Below are 25271 nucleotides of genomic sequence, written 5' to 3' on the forward strand. Positions count from 1 at the left end.
GTCCTCATGCTCAGAGTTCCCTAGACCAGCTACCAAATGCAAATTCAAAATTTGTAATCATCTCCAGACCTTTTAATCTGTTTAATTTGTCATTAAATAACAAGGGAACAGGGCACACCTGGCCATCACACCATTTGTAAGACAATTGTCCAATTACTTTTGAGCATCTGAAAACGTGGGGGGTTGTGTAAAAAGGGTTGCAATTCCTGAAATAGTTTTGTTATTGAATTAAAGCTCAAAGTCTCATTCAACCACATATTGACTGCGTCATTTCACATCTGTGTAAAGTTATATAACGAGGAACATAAGAAACATTGTGTCACAGTCCAAATACTTATGGTCCTGACTGTATATCTTTCTGTTGTTGCTGTTCTTGTTGTGCAGTGTACAACAACAAGAACAGCAACAACAGAAATTTCCCAAAATTACTGACCTATGTAAATAACATAGGGACAAATGATGGTGCTATGCAGTGGAAAAGGCAATTCCAGATGCCGTCAATATTGCATTGAGTGTACAGACCTCCAGGCACCATCTTGATAATGAGAAGCATGATGCCACAGAATGTCAGAGAGGAGAAGAGGCTTGTAGGTCGTGACACACGGTGAACCAGCGCACACGTGTCCCCATACACCACACCAGTTGAGGTAGACATCTCCATTCAGGTATAGTATTGAGAGAGAGGCCGTAGAAGACCACGGCGGTGGACATCCTGCAGAAATACAAAATCAAGACAGAATAAAAGTGGAAGGCAGTTTGTTTAAATAATACACTCATCTCAAAAAGTGCTTTTCACTTTGACGGTGCTATATGATGCCTCTAGCTCCGATTGAGACCAAGTTGCTTTGAAGAAGCCACAGTTTATTTTAGTTTTGGTTTAATCAAGGGGTAATTTCATTTTCCCCCCTTGATTTTATTTAGTGATCAAAAACAAAAAGTTGGAACATGATTTGGAATTATCTGTTATTCTCAAATACATTTTTCAGCAGACATAAACTAAATCTAAATGAATAATATTTTCTGATATAATTAAAACAGTAACGAATGTCTATTTTCAGCAAGCATGACAAGCGTGCACCATTTGATGAGTTTTGGAGTATGGCAAGAACCCCAAATATGCGCCCAAAGACCCCCCAAAAAATCGGAATAATGATAACATTCTTAGAATTTCCATAAGGTCCTTTTTAGTGTAATTAGTGTTTTAATTATACCAGTAGCAACAAGAGTACACCAAAAAGCCATGAAGAACCCCACATCTACAACAACCACAAGATGGTGTAACAACGCATGAAATAGAGAAGTGTTGTTAGTAAAAGTCGTGCTTCTACACAGATATTTGTTTTCCCAGAAATGAGGTCAGCTAAAGTGCTTTAAATTTCAAGGTTGTGAAAAAAGCGGTGGTGGAATAAGTGTTGTATCATTATGTATTACCACCATCCAATATAAAAGGGCATACAGTGGTTTGGCACTGGGTCACTTTGAAAAAGGGATGTAGAAGAACCAGGTCGATGAACAGAAGTAGTGCAAAAAAAGTGTCTTTTTTTAACAAAAAGTTTATTGAAAGAAAGGACCAAAATAAAATGTGTTTATTTAATTAACACAGAGTTTAACTGAAGAAAAAGGCCACCAAATAAATTGGAACCTAACACCTGCCCACGTCAATTTCAGGTGAGGTAAACAGAGCAAACACACAAACTCACACAGAATAATGGACAAGATTTCTAAATTACTGCTGACGTCCCAATCTATCTAGAGGCACTCATCACATAGCCATGAGCACACCAAATATAACAATATCATTGCCCAGCCGCTCCCTGCTAAGATATAATGAGGCATAACCTACTTAATTTTGGGGAAGAGGGTGTAGTGAAAGAGGAGAATGGCAACCTTTTCGCAATCAACAGTATATGTTGACGGCTATGTGAGATTAATATAGTATAGTATACAACATTTCCTTTTGAAATGTAGTGAAGTAAAAGTGTAAAGTAGTATAAAATGGGAGTATTCAAGAAAAGCACAAGTAGTGCAGAATAAGAGTTACATTCCACCACTAAATAAAAAATGTTTTATTTACAAAACAGATGAAACAATGCACCATTACAAGACTTTTGATCCTGTTCAGAATGAAATCAAACTTTGCAGTTTAACGTTAGAGTTCAGCATCTTGAGCTCTAGTTTCCTTAACTTTTTAAAATGCTGCATGGCATCAAATAAGTAATCAAGTTAGTGAATCATTTTTGATAAATGTACCGAGTTTATTTGCATTTGTTAGAAGCCTTGCAGTTTACATGAGATCATATTGGGATGGTTACTGAAGCTGACAACCACACCTGGAAACATCTTCCCCCGCGGCCACCGAATGCAGCGTAAACAAGTCGAGCAACACCCCACCACTGCGGTCCACCCAAACTGCCCCCTCTCCTCCTGATTGCCACACCTCGCCATTCTTCTGCCAGAGCTGTTACCATAGCAACGCCTCTCTTTCTGGCCAGCACATGGCCGTGCCCTCTGACCCCTGGAGAGGAGACCTTTGGCCTGAGGGTCATCAAACGGGGTCAGGGGGTCAGCTCTCGCTCGAGGACAGTAGAAGCACTTCAATGATTGGCTATCATTTGCCCTTTCTATACCCTCATCTATGTAATTGGCATATTGACAAACTGGCCCTTTGCACATTGTTAGCAGCAGCGTGTCCCGTTTACATAGGAGGAAGAGAAGTGTGGAGGGTGGGGATATTTATGTGCCTGGTAATTTTTTTGTAAAACGTTTGCCTCTTCTTCTTGTTTCCATCTTCAATGCTTTCTGAATCAGGGAGAAATTAAATAAACCAATGAAGAACTTCTGTCCACAACGTTGTGAAGCTAGCGTGTGTTTAGCAACCGGAGAAAGCTATAGCTGCTGCTGTAGGGTGGATGATAGGGCAACCCCTCCATCCCTTTGGCATGGCCACATCCCAGCTCTCTTTCTTCTCCTCTCCCCCCTGATGGTCCACGCCTCCCAGGCCTATCACTTGTCAATATCTCTACATTAATTTGAAAGACTGCATGGTGGGGGAGGGGCTCTCTGAGCAGGTAGAAGGAGGCATGGAGGGGGAGTAGTGGCACACAGGAGACAAGGACATAAGAAGGAGAGAGCCAGGCAGAGGAGGAGAAAAAAGAGGAAAATTAGGAAATGGAAGCTGGTTGACTAATGGGAGAGTCGAGCGTGGTGAGAAAGAGTCGACCGGACCAAGAGGCTGTGTTTTGTCCATTAACCATTCTTATACATGGCTTCCCTCAAATATCAAAAGCCTCTCCATCTTTCCAAATCAGCCGGATCGGTAATGATAATGGTTGTTTGAGAGCCCAGGAGCATCCATCATTCTCCACCAGCAAACCTCCAAAGCCTCAGCAAATAGAAAGTGGAGCACAGCGTTGATTCACGAGAAGAAAACAGACATGTGTTTATGTCACATACCTGCACTGATACCCGACTCCTCGTTGGGTGCTTTAACCCGACCTGCTGAAAGACTTCCGGTATACTGACAATAATAATGATGGCTTGTTCAATAACCTCGCTCTTCTCTATTATCCGCCCTTTGGGCTCTGTGGTATTTCCTTGGACCAAAAGTGAGCTTTCACCTCTCCCCCCTTAACTCTGACCCCGGCCTGCATGGTCCAGATTACACCAGGGAACGACAAACCATGTAACATCATGACCTCTTTACTGGTGACACACACAATGACACCTGCACAGAAATACACACACACACACACACACACACACACACACACACACACACAGTGTCATCTTTCTGTGTCCACTGATTTCATTAGCTTGTTGTGTTTACAAAAAAAAAGGAATTATCTCTCAGTTTTCATTTTTCAAACTCCAATATCCGCTGAGCTCGGCTGCTCAGAGGCCTGAGGGACTGGCTGGTTAACAGCCATGTTTGTCATCATCTCATTATTTGTACAGTATCTTGTATCTTCTCTCTATTTAACTCTCTGAACAGAAAATATTCCCGAACACGTTTTTGGATGCAACACATTTGTCTTTCTGAAGCCCGAAATCAGCAAAGCAAGAAAGTACAGTTTGGTGGCTTTGTTTCTTTTCTGCTTTTGTTTGCATTAAATGTGTCACCCGTTTCTAATAGACTTATTGCAGAGCATTTACAAAGGCTTCAGGGTGAGTATCGAGTGAGACTTGCTTCACTGAATGTTTCTGCCTAGAGGAATTCTTTGAAGTAATGGTCTGCTAAGTAACTTCACTGCATTGAGCTCAATAGTTCCTCCACACTACTTACAGAAATGATTTTTCTTTTGCATGCGGCCATATCAACAAATCGTCTGTAGCATGCTAATTTGAAAGTGTGAAAAATATTCTGAAAACATTTACCAGCATGTGTGTGTGTGTGTGTGTGTGTGTGTGTGTGTGTGTGCAGCAGGAAGGATTTCCAGATTGCCCAGCTCTCCTGCAATCTAATGGGTTATTTGTCATCTGCAGAGTAAAGGATTTTTAAAAGTCAAGTCAGGACCGACTCCCTCCCTATCCTTTCTCTCACCCTCTCACCCTCCTTCTCTTTCCCACTACCCCCCTGACACTCGCAATGGGAGATCGATAGGTTATTGATCAACTCTCTCTATCGCCAACCCACCAGACTAATCACCTTAACACCAGCCCAACTCTCTCGCTTCCTCTCTCTCTCCTCTTCTTCTTCCCTGTTGCTCTCGGTTTCCATCCCTCGCTCTGTTGCTCTTTGTCAAACTCATCTGCAGAGTAAACACCATTTTCCCCCGCATTTGGAGCTCGAAGCCTGCTTCATGAGCATTTAGAACGTTTAAATTCTCCCAATATTAAATGCCCTTCCTTTCCCAATAATCGGGAAAACATAATCTATGTGGCCGTGCGCTAGATAAAACAAGAGAATTTGCCCTGGCAAGTGCTCTTCATCCATCTCTCATTTCTCTCCTCCTCTCCTCCACTCCCTGCCTCCATCTCTCTCTGTCTGTCTTTGTTCGAGGGCAAAATCGATGGAGTGTATGAAACTGGCATATTTCTCTGGCTCCTGCTGTAACAGACCTGAAGGAAACAAACATGAAGAAGGTGGTTTAAAGTGAAGCTTAGCATTTACTTCAGTTTTTGTGTATCAATCTTTAAAGCATTGGAAGCTCGGTTTGTAAACACTGAAGCCCGGGGAGAGAAACCTCCGGGTTTTCATGGAGAAATTAGAGAAGCTAAGCTCAGTGAGGTGGGTTTTTTCATAGAGTTATTCGTCTTGTTTGCCGTTTCCACATCACAATCAACTGTGACCTTCCCAACCATAAACCCCGCTCACTATGACTCATTTTATTTCATTTGTGTACCAAAGATCACAAATGCGTCTCATGATAAGCCTGATACGGGGGAGAAAAAACGTGACACACACACATACACACACAAAACACTCTTTCATCTGTTGAATTCATAATCCAAAACAGATTTTAAAATGTTTCCAATGTACGAGTTCAACCATATGTTTTTTACAAAGAGTCTAAACAAGAGCAACCAACTCAAACTAGAGGTCAGGATTGTTTGTATTTGGTTGTGTTTTTTTAGCCGTTTTCGATCCGGGGGAAGCGAATGATGTCCAATGCATCCCTTTTGGGGAATGTCTTCCAGTGGTGCAGCTGACTAATAATCTGTTACTTTGGCTCTGTATGCCGAAGATAAGACTTTCCCTTATAAATGCCTCAAACTCTGGAGTGATGTGCTATAAAGCAGATAATCCCTGGAGGAGAAGCAGGTGACCTTTGCCCTTTGGATTTAAAATGGTTTAAGATGATGTTGCTCTCGATATTAAGTGGTTAAAATGACAAGTATGGAAAACTATCCTATAATTTGTGATCTGATCCATTGATATTGTAATCTACTTTCCAATATTTAATTGCTGAAGAAAAAGGGATGATTCGAACACTCGCATATATTCTTACTTACAGGCGTGAGCTGCAAAAACAATTTAGCAGTGCAATAGACAAACACCAGGCTCGTGCACACACACACACAAACATACGCACACACACACACAAACGCACGCACACACATGCACACACACAGACACACACACACACAGCTGGCAGAAGAATTGATTGACCATTCTGTCTCAATACATCTCTCCTTCTGTTACTTAGCAACCGGAGTCTGAGGATGTGGATGCTAGAGAAGTTGTACCACTGTGCATTTTCAGTTGATAAAGAGATATGATTAATGAAAATGTCACCGTCTCTATGTATGCAGTGAAATGTAGAAAAAGATGACAACGAAAAAAATGACCTGCAGAAATAAATGATGACACATGATCTTTTACTTGTTATCTTCCTGACTTACAATACGCCAGCAGGAAAGTGACACATCTAACAATCTTTACTTTCATTTATGTTTTAGCAGCATTTTCAAAATTTCAGAATCCCAGATGCTCTTGAGATGTAAGAAAGTGTGTTTTATATTTTTTATAATACTGTTTAATTTCCTTCTTGGTCAGATTTATTAGATTATAACAAGGGTGACTTGTATTCTTTAATATTGAAAAGGTTGATAACAGATGTGTTTTCAAAGTTCTCACTTAATACAATGCTGGATTTTCTCTAAATACAGATGCACGGTGGACAAAATACCCACAATGGCACTCAGTTGCTTATAAATCTGTAATATCTTGAATGTCAGGTTTCACAAAACACTGGATATTTAATAGCTTTTTTAAATGATGTTCTTGAGGCATGCAGTAAAATACTCAAACCATGCTGTATTGACTCATTGAACATTCAAAAAGATGAAATTCCCTTTAATGTTGTTAAACCCTTATATTATTTCCCACATATATACAGTGAAATATTTGGGATGTTTTGAAGAAATAAATAACACAAATAAACGTGACCGACATCCCTCAGATTTTTGCCTCAGAAGATGTGCATGCAGCTCTATACAAAAAAAAGGCCAGACTGTGGGGAAAGTAAAAAAAGTAAATCAATGTTTTGCTCATGAATATATTATTTATAAATGTATAGTTTTGAACAACGATGTGGAAAGCTTGAGTCTGCAGAAGAAGTTCAATGTCTCTTGTAATGTGTTAATATTTCAATTTAAACATGATCTTTCTCAACAACGTTCCAATGCGTTCTACTTTACGTTCGACGTTCTACGTTCCACGTTCCACATGCACCCTTTAAGCTTTGTGTAGTCATCTTAATCCACTTTGGTATTCTTTTTGTAAAACATGCATCCAATACAATGTGTTCAGTTCAGCAGACAGCAACGCAGATGGACTTGTTTTCAGCTATCTGCATAAATAAGCTGAAGTTTCCTCTAATGACATACTTGCTCTGAGCTTGTCAGATGTTGATCATTATATTTAGCCACAACTCACCAGTCTCTCTCCAAGACGAATATGTGGTGAATTTTGCTGACAGGGTGACTATGAATTGCGGAAAATACTGAATAAATGCAAACATTGAAAGGTTAAGAGAATTAAGACGCACACAACATACCCGTCATTCTGCCGATATTTAATTTAAATATAGGTAAAAAAAATAAACTACAGATGCTCTGTTTTATTACTTTATGTAACACTCGAATCTGACCTCATATCAAATGCGATTTGCGTTTCACATTCACACACACACACACACACACACACACACACACACACACACACACACACACACACACACACACACGCGCGTATTATCGTCGCGAGCCAACCCGATAATATAAGCCTTGAAGTGCAGATAAATGTTTTTAGCCCAATAGAAAACCAAAAGGACTCAATTATACATGTGTTACTGCAACAAATAGGACAGACGACGAATACAACTATTTGTTTATTAAATGAAGAGAAGAATGTTTTGTTTTCATTATAATCATAATCTTCTTGCCTGTGAACCACGTCAGAGAAAGAAGCTGCGTGCAGGCCCTGCTGCACGCGGAGTACTCCCCGTATTAAAGGAGGAGGAGGAACGTTTTAATGGCCTTTTGCTCAAAAACACTACCCAGCTGACGTTTATTTTTCTATTCAACATATATCTGGTGCCAGCCATTCATGTGGTCCAGGTCAACGCCTAAACACTGACACGATCTCACACACATGCCTATGTGTGTTTAGAAAACAACGCCGAGCTATAGATTGAAGTGATCGATGATCAATATATCGAACGCGGCGATCTATTTCTGAACTTTAGGGGAAACAGCCTAACCGGGAGCTTTGTGATATACAGGACCAGCAGTTAGAATGGAAATACTGCTTAATTTACAGGTTATGCTTGGTTTAAAAATGAAGAAGAAGAAGTCACCTCATGAACTTGTGATTAAAATATGGCAAAAAAGCAGAACAAGCGCAATTAATAAGATTCAGCTCCGATTTTATGGCGTATACCAAAATTACATTTACTCACAGTGTGTGCGGACGTGTGTGTGTGTGTGTGTGTGTGTGTGTGTGTGTGTGTGTGTGTGTGTGTGTGTGTGTGTGTGTGTGAGAGAGAGAGAGAGTGTGGTGTTTCTTCTCGTTTCAGTTCTTTAATTGTAAAAAAATAAGAAGACGCATATTGAAAATTATATTTAGGTTTATTTCATGTGTTAAAATAGAACGAAACAATATTGTGGTGCCTTTTTGAGAATGTAGTTAAACATCTAATGGCGAGGACTATTATTTATTTGCCTTGTTTCAATTAATTCAAAGTATTGACAAAAACATCCTTTTCTAAAAAGCTCTTTTAGCTTAATTTAGGAGGCTATTTGGCTGATCCAATGTCACGGTTGAGTTAAAGGCAGGCTGTCTTTCTTTTTATGAATATTCTTTTCTGTTAATGCTTAATGAACACACTAAATAATACATACACAATATCTTTCTTTTCGATGTCCTTACTTAATTTGCTATGTGCAGCAAACTAAATCACTGAGAACTATTCAACACAATTCTAGAATATTTAAAAAAGAAAGAGAGACTATTTTACACAACAAATTGTCATAACACAATTAGACACACACTCAAAGACACACACACACACACACACACACACACACACACACACACACACACACACAGTCAGATAAAGCCGTGGTTGAAGCGGATGGACCCACCATGCATCAAACACGCGGGGCATGATCTGCTCGCCGAGCTGAGAGCTTTGAGAACACTGATCAACAAGCTCTAACTGTCTGAAAAATAAATACAAACTAATGCAATGCAATAAATATAGGCTTCTATTAATATTATTATTGTTTAGAATTAAACTGTTGTTATTATTTAGAATTAAACTATTATTATTATTTATTATAATAATAACACTATTATTAATTATGTTATTATTGTATCCATAAATGACATTGGTCAAACGTTCTTTACATTTATATATTACATTATATTCTTGGTGAAGCAAACAATTTATTTATTATTACAAGTCAAGAATAATATATTTATTTATTTAAAGGTTATTGGTTTTAGCAATGTTGTAAATTATATGTATTGAAACTCTCTCGCTCTGTAAGGCTGAAGTCTACTTTTCCTTTGGCTATGAGTGTGTGCGTGTGTCATGAAACATAGTTTACGCAAAACTCTTTTGGGAAACAATGTTTCGAAGCAGATACAATCACACACTGAACTTCATCTCTAACCTCGCTGAACTTCGCACACACCAGAACCAGTGTGCTGTTGGCATTGGTCTGCAGCGTTGGGATCCTAACTCACTTTGTGACCTCCGTAACCCCCTCCCCACCCCCCCTATCGGCCTGCGCCACGTCATTAATCTCTGTCAATCAATACTTCGATCAGGTTTATCACTGAGCGCATACATGCAAAACCATACAGTCCGTGGGAAAACAAAGTTTATCTGTAAGGAACTCCTGTATCCGGAAACTGACTGTATTTTACACATATTCACATCCGACCATCACCTGTCTGAATGTAATGTGTGTACAGGTACACGCGGGCTTCATGCGCGCGCATGCCCATACACACACATCAAATGCTATTTGAAATATTTACAACTACAACAACAAAAATAAAAGACATTTATATGTTAGTTTATAACTTTGAGTTATCCGTTGAGATTTCACCAGGCATTTTTTAAATATCCCAGTGAGGAAGACTTTTCAAAAGAACTGCGCTCGTACCCGCCCCACATTTTAAATACATATGCGCGCTCCCATCTCTCTGACACGCGGCTCAGCCTGCTCTTAGTGGAAGCGCTGTTGGACCAGAGATGAGATACAGCCCTGGAGAGCTCCCGACCACATGCATGCATAAAGCGCTGCGGCGCCGCGGAGACGCTCGGCTCTGTACTTTCCTCGGAACATCAGAACTTATCGGCACCACACCGAATTGATCGGAGAGCTTTGATCAATGGATTGGCATTCAAAAGGTTTGGCAATTGTATCTCTCCAGGAGGGCTAGGGAGCGCGTCTCTGCGCGTGATTGACCAGAGCGAGAGGCAGAGACAGGGGGAGAGGGTGGGGAGGGTGGGAGAGGGGAACACACATCCTTCCAGCCATGGAGCTCACCATGGAGAACCTTCACAGCGTCTCCTTGCACTCCCAGATGGGAGACCTCATGGGCTCTCCGCACGCACGGCCGTCGCAGTCCCTCGGCTCCGCTCCCCGGAATATGGTTTCGCATACTCCCGGCTCGCGGTCAGCCATGGTCTCCGGCATGGCTTCACTCCTGGAGGGCTCCGGCGGGGACTACCGGACAGATCCGTCTGCGCTGTCTGGACACCTGCACCCGTCCATCAGCATGTGCGAGACCGGGATGAGCCTAAGCAACACGTACACCACTCTGACCCCTCTGCAGCATCTACCTCCAATATCCACCGTCTCGGATAAGTTTCACCACCCGCACTCCCACCATCATGCTGCCGCCCATCAACGACTCTCCGCCGGGAACGTCAGCGGCAGCTTCACGCTGATGCGGGACGACCACCGGGGGCTCGCCTCCATGGGCAATCTGTACAGTCACTACCCCAAAGAGATGTCCGTGTCCGGTATGGGTCACAGCTCGCTCTCCCCGCTGTCAAGCGGGCTGGGTTCTTTGCACAACTCCCAGCAGCCGCTGTCAGCCTACGGTCCGAGCGCACACCTCTCCACCGACGGCAAGATGCTCTCTCCGGTGTCAGGGTTTGAGTCCCACGCCTCCATGCTGTCCCGAAGTGACCAAGAGCACCTAGCTAGGAGTTTAGGGGGCCACGGCCACGGTATGATCTCCAACCTCAACAGCATGCACCACCACCCACACAGTCACCTCCACTCACAGGCGAACGGCGCGGTGATGCTGGGGGACCGAGAGAGTCACGGTCACGGAGCCGGGCAGGCAGAATCAGGCATGCAGGGGGAAGAAATCAACACAAAGGAGGTGGCACAGCGGATAACGGCCGAGTTAAAGCGGTACTCCATCCCTCAGGCCATATTCGCCCAGAGGATCTTGAGTCGGTCGCAGGGAACCCTGTCAGACCTGCTACGGAACCCTAAACCCTGGAGTAAGCTCAAGTCAGGCCGGGAGACCTTCAGGAGGATGTGGAAGTGGCTGCAGGAGCCTGAGTTTCAACGCATGTCTGCTCTCCGGCTGGCCGGTAAGATGGGTTACTGTCCCTTTATTAGTTTACTTGTTATTTCACAATAAAGCTGATCCATCTGAGAGTATCAGGTGGACCACCTTCCATCGTTTTTGTTGCCCAAAGCAGGCTGTTATCAGGCCCATTGAACTTGCGCAGGCCGGAAAGATTCAGCACCACGGACAGTTCACCCGAGAAATACCAACCCTGTATCACAAAAATTACGTTCAGACTAAAACCTAATAATTTGTTACGTTTTTTGACTGAAACACGTATTTCTCTCCTTCCAAATTACTGACTTGTATTTCTCTCCTTCCAGATTTGGTTTGTATTTGACGTATTATAATAACAATATCTCCTTCCATCGTATCTTTCTATTCTCTCTTTTTGTGTTGTTGTTATGAATTGTAAAAAGCGTTCTCTTTCTTATTTATTATTATGTGTTATATTGATTCTCATCTGCGTATTCTGGCCAGCATAAGCGTTGTTTGGATCAAAGTGAATGAAGATTTTACTGCTGGTTACTTTTTTATTTTCTTTTTTTAATTAAAACTTTAAAACAAACATCACCACACTACCACCACCTCACCCTTAGACTTAGTCACATACGGTCATAAACTAAGAAACTTGTTATAAATATAACTTAAAGTTCGCATCTTAACCAAAGTTCTGCTTTTTCACCCAAAAAAAATAAAAAAAGCATTTTTTTAAAAAAAGCTTTCAAATGTTAGTCCGATTTGTCTGTTAAAACGAAGTAAATACGTCAATAACAATAAACAAAAATATATATAATAAATACATAAAAATAAATAAACAAACAAAAAAAAATAAAAAAAACCATCACTTTCATCAAACAAAAGAGCAGGTATCTGGAAAATAGAGTATTTATTCAAAAAAAAACATAAAAATTGTCAAAAGGGAGGTAAAATTGTGGATAAAAAAATATAAACCATGGATATGCATGCAACACACACACACACACACACACACACACACACACACACACACACACACACACACACACACACACACAACACACACACACACCACACACAACACACACACACACACACACACACACACACACACAACACACACACACACACACACTCACACACACACACACACACACCACACACACACACACAACACACGCACACACAGACACAACACACACACCACACACACACACATACACACATACACACAACACACACACACACACCACAGACACACACACACGCACACACACACACGCACACACAGACACACACACACAGACAAGACACATACACACACACAACACACACACACCACCACACACAACACACACAACACACACACACTACTCGCACTTCTCTGCAGAACTCCCATGACCTCCCAATTGTCTCTCCAGATTCACTGTATATTTTATATATATATTATGGGCATTTACTAAAATATAAGACTTTGGGGAATCCTCCAAGAAACTCCAAAAAGAAAGTCGTAGAAAATTGCTCATAAAGTATCCTTGTTACCTTAACGATCATCTTTTTATTTTGGTTAGTTAATTTTCAAACAAGGCAAACTTATATTTCTTTTCTTCAAAGAAGAATATGATAGCAATGAGATGATATTGGACCGATAGTTTTGGACCGAGGGCCCAAAGCTAAGGGCCCCTTGTCAAATTGGTCAGGTTTACAGCCCTTTGCTTCAATTTGCATATTTTTAATTTTTGACAAGTGCAAATATATCTCTATCTCCTTAGTATTAGTCCTGAAAATGAGACACAGAATCCAGGACAGGTGGATAGGGCTTTGTGACGGGGTGAAATTTAAGAGTTAATCCACAAGAGTTAATTGGCTGTCTGAAATCCAGGACTTGAAGAGGGGTGTGTGGTTTACCCTGAGACCCTGTTGTGAGTTTTTATAATTTTTAGCTTATTTTTTTTTTCTCAATTGCTTTCTTTTTAGCTTTTTTGCCCTCCAAGCCCCCCCCCCAAATGGGTCCCAACCATGTATTAGCCACATATAGCACTTAGCATCCCTGTTTGGGAAGGGCTAAAAAACAAAAAAAATCCTTTTCCTATATTCAACTCAAAAACAATGTTTGTACTATATGAACACATCAATTGTGTTCCCCCAGTCATCGTGGCTACTACCTGGAAAAGAAAAGCTAGAAAGTCAAGATTAACCCTCAATGACTTGTTTGACCTGTTTGTTTTTTTTTGCCTGAGCTATCGGTCCAAAATCTAAGAGGTATATTCATATTCAGAGGCCCTATTTTGAATTGTGAATCTGAAAGAGATCTTTTGAACAGAAAAAAAAAGTGCAAAATTAACTAAAAATGGGTTTTAAATAAGGTTTAAGTTATTGGTTGAGAAATACAGAGCAGCAGCTTCACCACGAAAATGATATCTTTATTTCCAAAAACCTGAAAAAAATATAGATTGTTCAAAAAAAACAATAAAGTAGAATCGTAGTGCATTTATAACAATATAAAACAAATAATTTCATGGTTGTTTTGGGCGTCACCACTTGCATTTGCAGGTCTATATTTTTGATCGGCTCAAAGCAAATTGCAATTGATTCACAATAAACCTCGAGATGGTTGCCCTCTCACGATGCCTTTTTTTCTCCCTCTCTCTGTCCGACTATAAACACACGGTGGTGGGGTTACATGGGCCAACTAGTTGCGCGGGAGAAGCGGGGTGACCCCAGGTTGCCTGATCAATACGCCAGTTCCCACTCCTTTTAAAATGTGGCACACAGATCAATATCGGAGCTGAAAGACGCAATAACCGCGAGGTCTCTGCGCCATAACAGCTCTAAACTTAGAACATAAATCGCTGGTGTGATGCAGAATAGATGCTTCTTATAGCGCTGTCATCATCATTTAATTTGATTAAACAATCTGTAATAAACTGATAGGACACAATTCCTATAATAACAGATGTAACAAATTTAAATGAAGACGTTAAAAACATGGCTTATAGGCTATACTGTAAACCGATACCCCCAAATCTATTTCAAGAAACCATAAGCTTAAACAGTTCTGATGAAATATGGACTGGGATGGGGAGTGCTAAGGGGACCAGATAATCACTGATTTTTTAAATCTTGAAAATGAGAATAATGAGAATTGAGAGTGCTGCCCTGTTTTGACGAACAGCACCACGTGATTCTGCCACTGTTGGTTTTCATAACTCAGAAGCTATCTGTTCAGTATCCTTATCACAGTAAAGGGAATCACATCGATATCCTTCTTTTCCAGATTGTAATCCACCAGTTAAATGACAACAACATTATATTTAGCAGAATACAGTGTATTTACATTCGTGATACATAGGGGTCCTAAAAAAGAGTATCACTCTGCTTCGCCTGGTTCTTATGTTTTGAAACGTTGAATCAGAGGGGTTTAGATATAAATAGATAGATAGATAGATAGATAGATGAGGATTAGTAGCTGAGGCTGTGAGTGTCATTAATAGTGTAGCTCTGTCCTCTCCGTGTTTGCCTGGCTTTGCACATAGGAGATCAATAAGGCCGTTTCCCCTTTCCAACCCCCTCCTCTCACTCCCTGGTGCTCTCTCTCTCTCTTTCTCTCTCTCTCTCTCTCTTTCTCTCTGCAGCATATGGCAATAATATCACTAATCTTTCACTGGTTAACGTGGCAACAGGCAGGTTGTTCGGCTTCAGGAGATCGGCGCCGCAGAACGAAACAAAACAAAAGAATTGCCTGCAGGACGAGGATGAACAAGAGCTGTTTCATGAAGTCAAACAATGAACACAGCCCTTTTCCACTGTCTCTGCTCTCTCACCAGACCCATCTTTTAATGCCCTTCAAACTTGCTTGTGGCATGAAAGATTAATATCGGTCTGTTGTTTCTCATATTTCTGAAGAATCCAAATGGACTAAATTGGAAGTACAAAACTTCAATCAGCCCGACGTAAGAGCAAAAGCGAGAAAAGCCAAACTGCCATGTGAAAACACAGTGGGCAGATGCCATTGATTGAGTGAGGGCAGGCTGGTTTGGTCTTTGTGTGAACCGCCAGATAGAGGCAGGATAGGGAAAGGATCAATACCAACCTTAATAATTGATAAGTATAAGGGAGACGGAGGGGAGAGGGGAAGAAAGAGAGCAGCAGAGAGCGGTGGTGTTCCAGCGTAACAGCATCGGGTAAGCAAAGTCAAATCTGTGGTTACAGCTGACGACCACACACCTAAACACCACGCTACAGAGCATGTAAGTGGTTTTGAAGAATTATGTTTACACCCCAAAACATCCTGTGAAATACCAACAGTGCTGATGTGACACCAACAAGCTGTAGACATGCAGTGCTGAAAAAGAAAAAGAAAACACATGTATGAGGCTGGAAAAATCTGCCTGTCTGACCATTTTAAACAAAAGAACTGCAATATTTGTTGTGAAATCAGGGAGGCTGGTATTCGAAACAGAGCTTAAGAGCATCTTACAGTAGACAAAGAGCACCAGAGCGTCCAGTTGCCTATTGAGTCGTAGTAATGAGTGCTTTCTGCTCATGTCAGCGAATCTTCAAAGCAATACAAGGTTGTGATGTCATTTGATTTTAAAGGTTGCAATGCTTTATGGGGTTTGTAATGCACCTTTATGGAGGCATGCACATTTCACCCAGTGCGTGTGTGTCTGTGTGAGTGCTTCCACACGCACATGTGTGTGTTTGTTTGTGTGTGTGTGTGTGTGACTGGTTTATAGAGTGTGTCTGCACTATACATTGTTCAGGCTTATCTGACTCACTCTGAATCGGTATTGATTTCCTCTCCTCTGCTCTTCGGCTCTCTCATTCTCTCTCTCTCTCTCCCTCCCTCGCTGCCTTCCTCCTTCCTCCCCCTTCTCGTCTGGCTCTGTTCCAGCATCAGCAAAGCAGATCAGTTGCCTTCCACCCTTATTTCATTTCTGCTCTCCGGTCTTCTCTCTGTGTAACAGACAGAACTCACTTTGGCACACCGGAGTCAAATATTTTGACACTCAGTGTAAATGAGAATGAATGTGTCTGGCCCTCGGAAAATATTAAAATATAGCACAGCATGCAAACTGCCAGAACACGGCACACCGAATATTATAAATGTGATTCATGACAACTGATAACAATGGATATTAGTGACAGTTATGCCCAAACATGTCTCATTATTCTAATGTCACCAAACTAAATGCTGTGCATGGGCTGCAGGGCTGCAACATGCATAAAAAATAAAAAATGGGAGACATACATTTTTTATGTTGTATGTAAACTCATCTGATCCCTCACATCCCCCCATGCACTTCGCCTGCTATTGAGTAAAAAGGTCTCATGATATCAATAAGTAATAATTATATATATAATATATACATATATATATATATACAGTATATATAATAATATAAGCAGGCATGCCATAAGGTTGTTCATTTGATGCTTCTCCATATCCAAGCTCTTATTTTGTTTTTTTAATTTAGTAGATTAGAGCCCCGTCTTGGTAAACCTTCATTAATTACCTCGTGCCAGTTTGGAAAAGGCCTCCTGCTCTCACACCGATTGGTGTTAAAGGTGCTGATTAATCTGAGTAGTCAGGTAAATTAGTCTTTAACTTTTCAACATCAACTTTATTAACTTAAGTAAATTAATCACACAGAAACGTGTTTCAACATTATACTCTCTGCAGTGTGTGCGCGCGCGTGTGTGTGCGTGTGTGCGTCTCTCTGTGTGTGTGTGTATAAAGGACGTAATTCTGATCAGTGAATCGTTTTAGCGAGACCATATACAGTTACATATTTCCCCATTTAGCCAGTATGTAATTATCAGTTACACTTCAGTACGATGATACCCGTTTAAAAAAAGATTTACTGTATTCAAAAAAAGAAGGTTTTGTTAGTTCACAACTTCCCACACTATTAATAGTTCTTCAAACCATATGCCGGTAGCAGGTCGCACATCTGGTAGGCCTATATGTTAGGCTCCGGTTCTTGATCAAAAAGAAGAAGCGGAAACGATCAAACACATGCTGATAACAACATACATATAAAACACTTCCGGACGACTAACACAGTTAAATAGACCATTTTTGTGGCTTTACTAAAAGCAGAACGTTAATAATTGCGAATAGAAAATGTAACATCTGTCTCATAAAGGTTTCTTATTCTCAACACCGGAGACATTTCTCTGAACTTTTCCCTGATGGCTCGTTTTTTCTCGTTTGCATCGCAATCTCGTTTTATTCTCTCCAGCAGCAAATGTTTGAGAAGTGGTGCAACAGTTTATTGTGAGTTGTTTCGGAGTCGCTAAATAGAGTAAACCGTTTGGTTAGGGGAACAGCGAGAGGCAATAAACACCCTTTATAGACTACAAGCCAATATGTGATAGGTTGTAAAGCGGCCGATCTCTCGTCTCAACAGGACAACACAAGCTTTACATTGACAAATAAACGAAAGCTTTCAAATAAACCAATCCGAATCAATTGAGTGTATTTTTTTTTGAGGACGGGTTGGTTTGGTTTCCCCGCTGCTGTGTGTTAATGCCGGTGGGGATGAAGGCGTTTTCCTTTCCCAGCAATGAATAGGCCTATAATATGATCAATACAATCAATAACCGTACATCTGAGAGGTGTGACAGAGAGTGATTGACGCCAAACTGTTTCTCGCCTGCAGTAGTCCGTCCAGGGCGCGAGAGGGCCCGTCTCAGCGGACACAAAGCCCGATCCCATCCGTCCGTCCAGGCGTCGACTAGCAGCAGCACGGTGCGGTTAGTTCACCGTCTGCCCCCCCCCCCCACCCCCCCATGCCCCATCTGCCCCCCTCCCCCACCTACACACACAAACACACACGCACACACCTCCATACCCCCCCACACACACACACACACACACACACACACACACACACACACACACACACACACACACACACACACGCAGTATTCTAAGTAAATAAACGCATATAACCACAATGCACTCCTCCAGCTATCTATTTTTTAAAATTGATATTTGTGGTTCTCTGTTTTTGAGGATTGCCCTGATATCAAAGCTGCTTTGTTATTTCAGAACACCCCACGATGTATAAGATGGCCTTTTAAATGTGATTCACACGTATTAGTTTCCATCTCTTTATATTTGCACTGTGATGCATAAACTGTCCTCCACATTTAACATTTAAAAGCACAGCAGGCAGAGAATGCCGGTCTGAAGGCATTGTCATTCAGCCTGTAACAAGTATCATCACATGTGTTTCATAATGACTTAAGGAGGACATAGAGCCCCCCCTCCACTCAAAAATGTCCTTTGGATGTTTGAGCTTCACCATGCAGAATGATGCACAGAGTTCGACACGTTTCATCTGCTGAAGGGGGAACGTTTGTCTGTGTTCACCTGAGCCAATCGTCCGTCAATATGCAATTTATACGATTGTGATGCACTTAAAGCCTCCAGTCCGCCTAAAGTTAGAATGGACTTTTCAGTGAAGATAACTTATGTCTGGTATTAAACCGTTGACAAATATGCATATAGATTCTGGATTTTGCTGCAAAGGGGTGCAATTTTAGGAGTTTATAAATGGATAATTGTGTATACTTTCCTTGTGGAATGCACATATCTGACATATCTGTATTTTATACATCCTAAAACACAAGGGGATTCTTAAAGAAATGGACAGAATTTGTTGTCCAATCCAGTTTTATTTGTGAGATAGCACCATAGCTTTCACCAGTTCACATATAGGCTCGTAGACATGAAGGTCAACCATTGCACTGCTCTTCCCCATTTTCACAAGTGCACCGTTTCATACAACGGAAGGTAAGGTAGAAACAGTATGATGATTGAGCGGAGCGGATCTTAAAGGACCCGCTGATTTAATCTTTAAATCAGCAAGAGGTTAAGATTAACTAAAGTACTTTTAGCATCATTGACACCGAGCAGGACATAAAGAGACGACACAAGCAAGTGCCACTTGAGACTGGTGAGCATCACCACTTGTCTCTTCAGAAAAGCCCATTTGGTAATGAGGCAACTAAAGATAGCCACAATGTTGTTGTCTCAATAGAGGTGGTTTTAATGAGCCCCTTCCTTCCCCTTCCCTGTGGTCCTATCATTGCTATGGAAGAGGATGTTTAGGGGTTTCATTTTAAATGGATCTATTGATTATCTGAAATATGTTTTGAGCAGGCTTTGTGTTATAGCTCCTTGGCTTAGCGTGTCGGGATGTGTCGCTCTGCCAGCCTCAGAGCTGCACAGTTCCATTTCAGCTGATGGAGGAGAACCAGAGTGGTGTTGGCATTGTAAAATGGCCGGTAGCACAAGTTGTTCGAAAACAGGCATTACATATTAAATTATCACTATATTAGCACTAGCATTCAGTCATTACATTAGGGAGTATTGAGTTTGGTTTGAGACAGCACTTAGAGAGCCGCGAGCAGATTCTGGCATGGCTGGGCCTGAACCAATTGAATAAACGTTCCATGGAATGGTTCTGAAGTGAGGATCAATCAATATGGGGGCTATCAATCTGAGGGCAAATTAAAACAATTGAGAAAAACAACAAGAGGGAAACAGTTGAAGAAGTCCAGGAGGTATCTGTGGAGGCTGGGACACACATATACACTCTGGAAAGCATCTTAATTATGCTTTGCTTGCAAAGCGCATGGACAATGGTAATTCAAACATGCACGCTCACACATGCGGGCATGCACATGTGCACATTCTTATTGATCCCCCTCCCCACCCCCACTACCCACCCACCTCCAGTCAAATCTGTTTACTGCTGTTGTCTAAACCTGCTATAAAGTCATCAATCATTTGCATACATCACCTCCACACTGCAGCTAGCCTTTCTCCCCCTCACTCCCAGCTTGTATTCCCTCACCCGCTCCTATGTTTCTTCCTTCCTCTACCACACATGTGCACACCCCCCCCCCCCCCCATGTCTGGGATGACTATAATTCCTCACTTTGTGCCTTTCTTTCATGCGAGAGCTCAGACTCGTGCACGCGAGCACACTTAAAAAATTAAAAAAAATCAGTGATATAGACTATTATGAAAGACATTCCTTTGTCCTCTCTGAGGCTGGATGACTGCCTCTTTTCCGCCACATCTCCTTTGTTCTTCCACAGATAAACAAATTCTTCTCCATCTGTCTGTCACACTGCGCGCTCCCGAGCTATACTCCCCAATGCGAGGCACACACACACACACACACACACACACACACATATATATATACACGCACACACATGCACAAGCGTGCGCGCGCCCACACACACTCACACACTCGCACACACACACACACCTCGGTCTCGCGGATCGATGAGGATCGATCGGGTGGGGAAGGGAGCCCTGATTACTGGACCACGTGTTCAGGAGAAAACCGCGGAAAATCGATCATTGCAGCTTTTTAGGGCAGCAGAACAGAACAGACTCCCTTCAGTCTCCACAGCACAGTCGGTCTACTGACGGTGCATCCAGGCACGGCACTCCGCTTTGAATGTCAGCATTTCACATCACGCTCCTCCAGTTTCACCAACACACACAGACCCACCATGTAAACCTGCAGGCTTTTCCCCACCATCATCTTTATTTAATTTATTAGAGATCTGTATCATTAGACAAAAATAATACAATTATACATATAGAGCCTCACACAACAATCAAACTCGTCCCACATTTAAACATTGTAACCTCAACTTTAAATGTCGTAGCCCATACACCCTTTATAACCCACTTTAAATTACTGATGATGACCCTTTCGAAGCCTTCTATAGTTTTTAGATTGATTTCCTATCCTCCAGGCGGCCGTTGCTTTCAGCTCATTTCACTGCACTTTTAAAAAATCAACTTGTAGAGATTTAAAACTTGCGTGACAAAGGGAATCCATCCCTATGAACAATTAGCCTCAGTAATGTTCGTTTGTTTTATTATTATTTACTTCATATAGTTCAATGTCCGTTTAACAGCAGGGGAAATTAAATGCACTGCCCTTTGTATCTTAATTAAGGATAGTTGGACATCTGGAAGTTAATACTTGGCTGCTGGAAAGTATTATTAAAGCATGTTTGTTGTTTCCTCTGTGCAAAGAAAACTTTAACAATTGAGTCTCAAATCTCCGAGTCTTCTTGAACACACCACAGGAAGAGTTTTCCAAACTACATGTTTGAATAGACTGATTGACTTTGTCAGGAACATTAAGACAACTTAGCTTTCAAGCATTATTCAGATATCCTCAAGTTGATTGTCATTCCACAATGAAATAAGTGGAAAGGAAAAACTCCTTGGAAGGAAATAAATCAATCTAAAAACTCTTAGTGTACTTTAGCAAATAGCAATAATATAAGATATACAACATTTTAAAGGCTGAAACTTGCAAAAGCCTCAGTAATGGCCATTAAAAGATCCCAAGGGTGGTCCGGTATTCCGCATGGAAAGATTTCATAGGCCTGTATACAGAATATGAACATATTTTTTAATTGGTCTTTTTCAATCCGTGGCGACTCACTGACTCATGACTTTCCTTTCTGCATTTCCACTTTTCCATTCTCTCTTTTGTAGCCTGCCTATACCTCATGTTACCCTCATAGTTACATGAACATGTTATTTTGTAATGTGTTAATTTAAACTCAAAATGTGTTTCTTTCTCCCTGTATCATATAGTCATTATGTATATCTGCAGTTTTTGCAGTTAAAAAATTAAACACGAACACCTGCATATTTTTAACCATTTTGGTTTCACGGTCAGATTTTTTCTTGAGTCATTTTAAGTCTAACATTCTTCAGCATTTCCCTCTATGTCATAATTAGGGTTTTTAAGCCATATCTGACCGAATAGGCCGATGTCTTTCAGCCATATATTGCATTATTTGTTATTTTCCACCCAGTTCTGTGTTTTGTTTTCAGTAAATGTAAAGGAATAGTTTGACTATTTCGATTGGCAATGAACTCCTTCCTTTTCTTCTGTCCTTGCCCTCTTTTCCTCGGCCCCTTTCCTCCCCCTCTTCAGCATGTAAACGTAAGGAGGAGGACCGAGGACGAGAGCGCAACCAGTTGCCAAAGAAGCAGCGACTGGTCTTCACCGACCTGCAGCGTCGCACCCTGGTAGCCATCTTCAGAGAGAACCGCCGTCCCTCCAAGGAGATGCAGATCACCATCTCCCAGCAGCTGGGCCTGGAGCTCTCCACCGTCTCCAACTTCTTCATGAACGCACGCCGCCGCTGCACGGACCGCTGGGACACGGAGGAGCACAGTCATGGGGTGCACGGCCACGGCCACGGCCACATGCACACTCCTCACGGAAACAGCAACAGCAACAACAACAACAACAACAACAACTCAACGATCCAACCCGGTACCTCCTCTGCCGCCACGTTCTCCACGGCCTGACGGTGGCAGGACGGAGGGTTGAACAGACACATGGAGGACGCAGAGCTACAGGGTGTGTAGCTGCAGCGCAACCATCTGATTCTTCTGCTCACAGTGCTGATGACTTGAGCAGAGGAATCAGATCTTCTCAATGTCCCATGTGATTTCTTTTGATCTGAATGTTACTCTGAGGGGTTAACATGCGTTTTCAAATCGTGACTTTTTTTCAAACCAAAGATCCAGCAGCTCTGAACAAGTTGCCCTCAAACAACCACACGTGGCTCTTATAGTGCACCCACCTGAAAACCAAAGAAAATCCATCTATACTAAACTTTATGTTCCACACTGTAACCTGCAGTGCAGATTTCTATTAGGATAAAGATACCAACACACGTGAAGCCTTGACAAGGGAGGCATTGAGAACCTCTGCTGGTTGTCAGGATGTAAACACACCAAAGATGCACTGACAGGGAGCAGATAGCTGTGAGGCAGGACACCTCATTTCAGTAACAGACACCGAGGCTGATTGAGAGGTGCGTTTGTGTGTCAAGTGTCTGTGAAACGCTCCCGACAGGTCCTTTGACCCGTGAGCCACACACCACCTCGCGCGCTGCATCACTGCAGGCTGCGTGTTGCTCCTGGGGTGCAAAGTCTCCTGCAGTGATTCGGCCTACTCCATGTCAGGATAACAGTGCCACCTGCTGTCCATTTAATCCACATCTAGACATGTTCTGAGCATGTGTTAAGGCCCATGTTAACAGGCCTGCAGCAACGCACTGTATGTAACCTGCAGTGCAGATTTCTATTGGGCTAAAGATACCCAAACTCTATCTAAGCAGACGTGTAGCCCTGCAAACACCAAACAAACTGACAATATACGATAACTCCAAAACACTTTGATACACATTTGAATGTTTGTCTCTTAAAAACCGTCTTGTTGTACGGCTCCACGGTCTTACACCGCGCAGCCACTTGAGCGGTTATTTTCAGGTTACAAAAGGAGAACAATCAAACAGGGGTGACGCTCCCCGTGTTTAAAAAAAGTGTTGTGCCCGAGTGTAGGGGGTGAGGGACGGGGGAGGGGGGGGGGGATGGGCTCTGCTCTGTTCTAGTGGCCAAACGCAGAGGTCAAATGTCACAATATAGGATCCTGAGTGCCAATGATGTTTGCCTCTTTATGATAATCAGAGAACAGGTGCAGCCCGCTCCTGTCGAGTCATTACAACCGCCGAGCTGCGAGCACTACACGGGCACGTCGCCTATTCCATACCTCAGAAACACATTGATGTGATCGACAAGAAACACAATGACTGTAAATAGTGATTAATTTCATCTCTCTTTCTCTCTCTCTGTCTTATCTATTCTCTATTTATCTATACTCTCTTGCTACTCCCCCTGTTGTCTCTTTCATTCCTCCCTCCTGAACTAATGCGGGTAATAATAGTACCATAGACACATGGTTTCTCTTTTGGGACTATTGTGCTATGACGTGCTAAAACTTTATGTAAAAAAGCACCTTGTTGACAAAATGTAAAAACTTAAAGACGGAAAAAAAGAAGAATCAACATAGACTGATCTTATGCACAGACGAGGAAGGAATACCACAGATGATGAACTGTGCATATTTGTGAATACCTGTGTGATGGAAGGCCCCTGATCCTTGATCTCTGAACTATGAGCTCTTTGTATCGGACTGTCACCGCATTCCTCTGGTAATGCTGTTTTTTGGTGACCAAGAGAACCGCCTCATTTCTCTGTCTTTTTTTAATTGTTTTAATTTATTTGGTGGGCAACGCCACTTGTTGTGTAACATCTTCTCGCGGGAGATAATCATATTAGAGAGAAGAAGCAGACAGGAGGAAGAAGGGTGCAGCAAGAGCATCAAAAGGCCCATCATCAGAAACATTTAAGTTCTGTTGGGTTCTGGTCGTGCACTAAAACAGATCCCCTGTTGGAGGAGGCCTCACTAAAGACGCCTCATCGAGTCCAGAGGGGGGAAACTGTAGCGTTTCAGTGCAGATATTTGAAGCTCAGACCCAAAGAGTTCGTGATGGAAACAGTTGTATGTGTGTGTGGCTACCTCACAGAATAGAGTGGACTGTGACACAGCCATCAATACCAAAGATACTTCAAGCCTGCCGTGTTCACACTGGACCTGGGACGTGAGCACACATGCAAACACTACACACATGCAAACACTACACACATGCAAACACTACACACATGCAAATGTGCTTCTTGGTGCACGTACACACTTCCACAGAGCAGTCGTGCCGCATGGCAAATACACAGAGGTGTTTGTTAAGTGGGAAGAGTTGAGTGCCTTTTTCCTTCAACTAGCGGTTGGACTGCTCTGCACACATCGACACACATAAACACACACAC

The 25271-nt window shown here is 42.1% G+C and overlaps 1 protein-coding gene across 2 annotated transcripts; it reads left to right on the top strand.

Annotated features, from left to right (window-relative positions):
* The first annotated feature begins 10495 nt into the window (after window positions 1-10495).
* On the top strand, window positions 10496-23935 carry onecut3b (one cut homeobox 3b). Of its 2 annotated transcripts, XM_056421074.1 has the most exons (3): window positions 10496-11570; window positions 18196-18289; window positions 22528-22615. In XM_056421074.1, the coding sequence occupies exons 1-3, from the start codon at window positions 10496-10498 to the stop codon at window positions 22532-22534; spliced, it is 1176 nt and encodes a 391-aa protein (XP_056277049.1). In that variant the 3' UTR covers window positions 22535-22615. The 2 variants fall into 2 exon arrangements, with proteins under 2 accessions (XP_056277049.1, XP_056277048.1); XM_056421073.1 differs by lacking the exon at window positions 18196-18289 and having other exon boundaries at window positions 22528-23935.
* The last annotated feature ends 1336 nt before the right edge of the window (window positions 23936-25271 follow it).

This window comes from Pseudoliparis swirei, chromosome 8 (genome assembly GCF_029220125.1).
Source record: "Pseudoliparis swirei isolate HS2019 ecotype Mariana Trench chromosome 8, NWPU_hadal_v1, whole genome shotgun sequence".
Classification (NCBI taxonomy): domain Eukaryota; kingdom Metazoa; phylum Chordata; class Actinopteri; order Perciformes; family Liparidae; genus Pseudoliparis; species Pseudoliparis swirei.

Excerpts from the sequence above, each read along its gene's own strand:
- onecut3b (XM_056421073.1), top strand. The coding sequence starts at position 10,496 with ATGGAGCTCACCATGGAGAACCTTCACAGCGTCTCCTTGCACTCCCAG. Across the intron at positions 11,571-22,527 it reads GTCTGCTCTCCGGCTGGCCG|CATGTAAACGTAAGGAGGAG; the intron begins GTAAGATGGGTT and ends CCCCCTCTTCAG.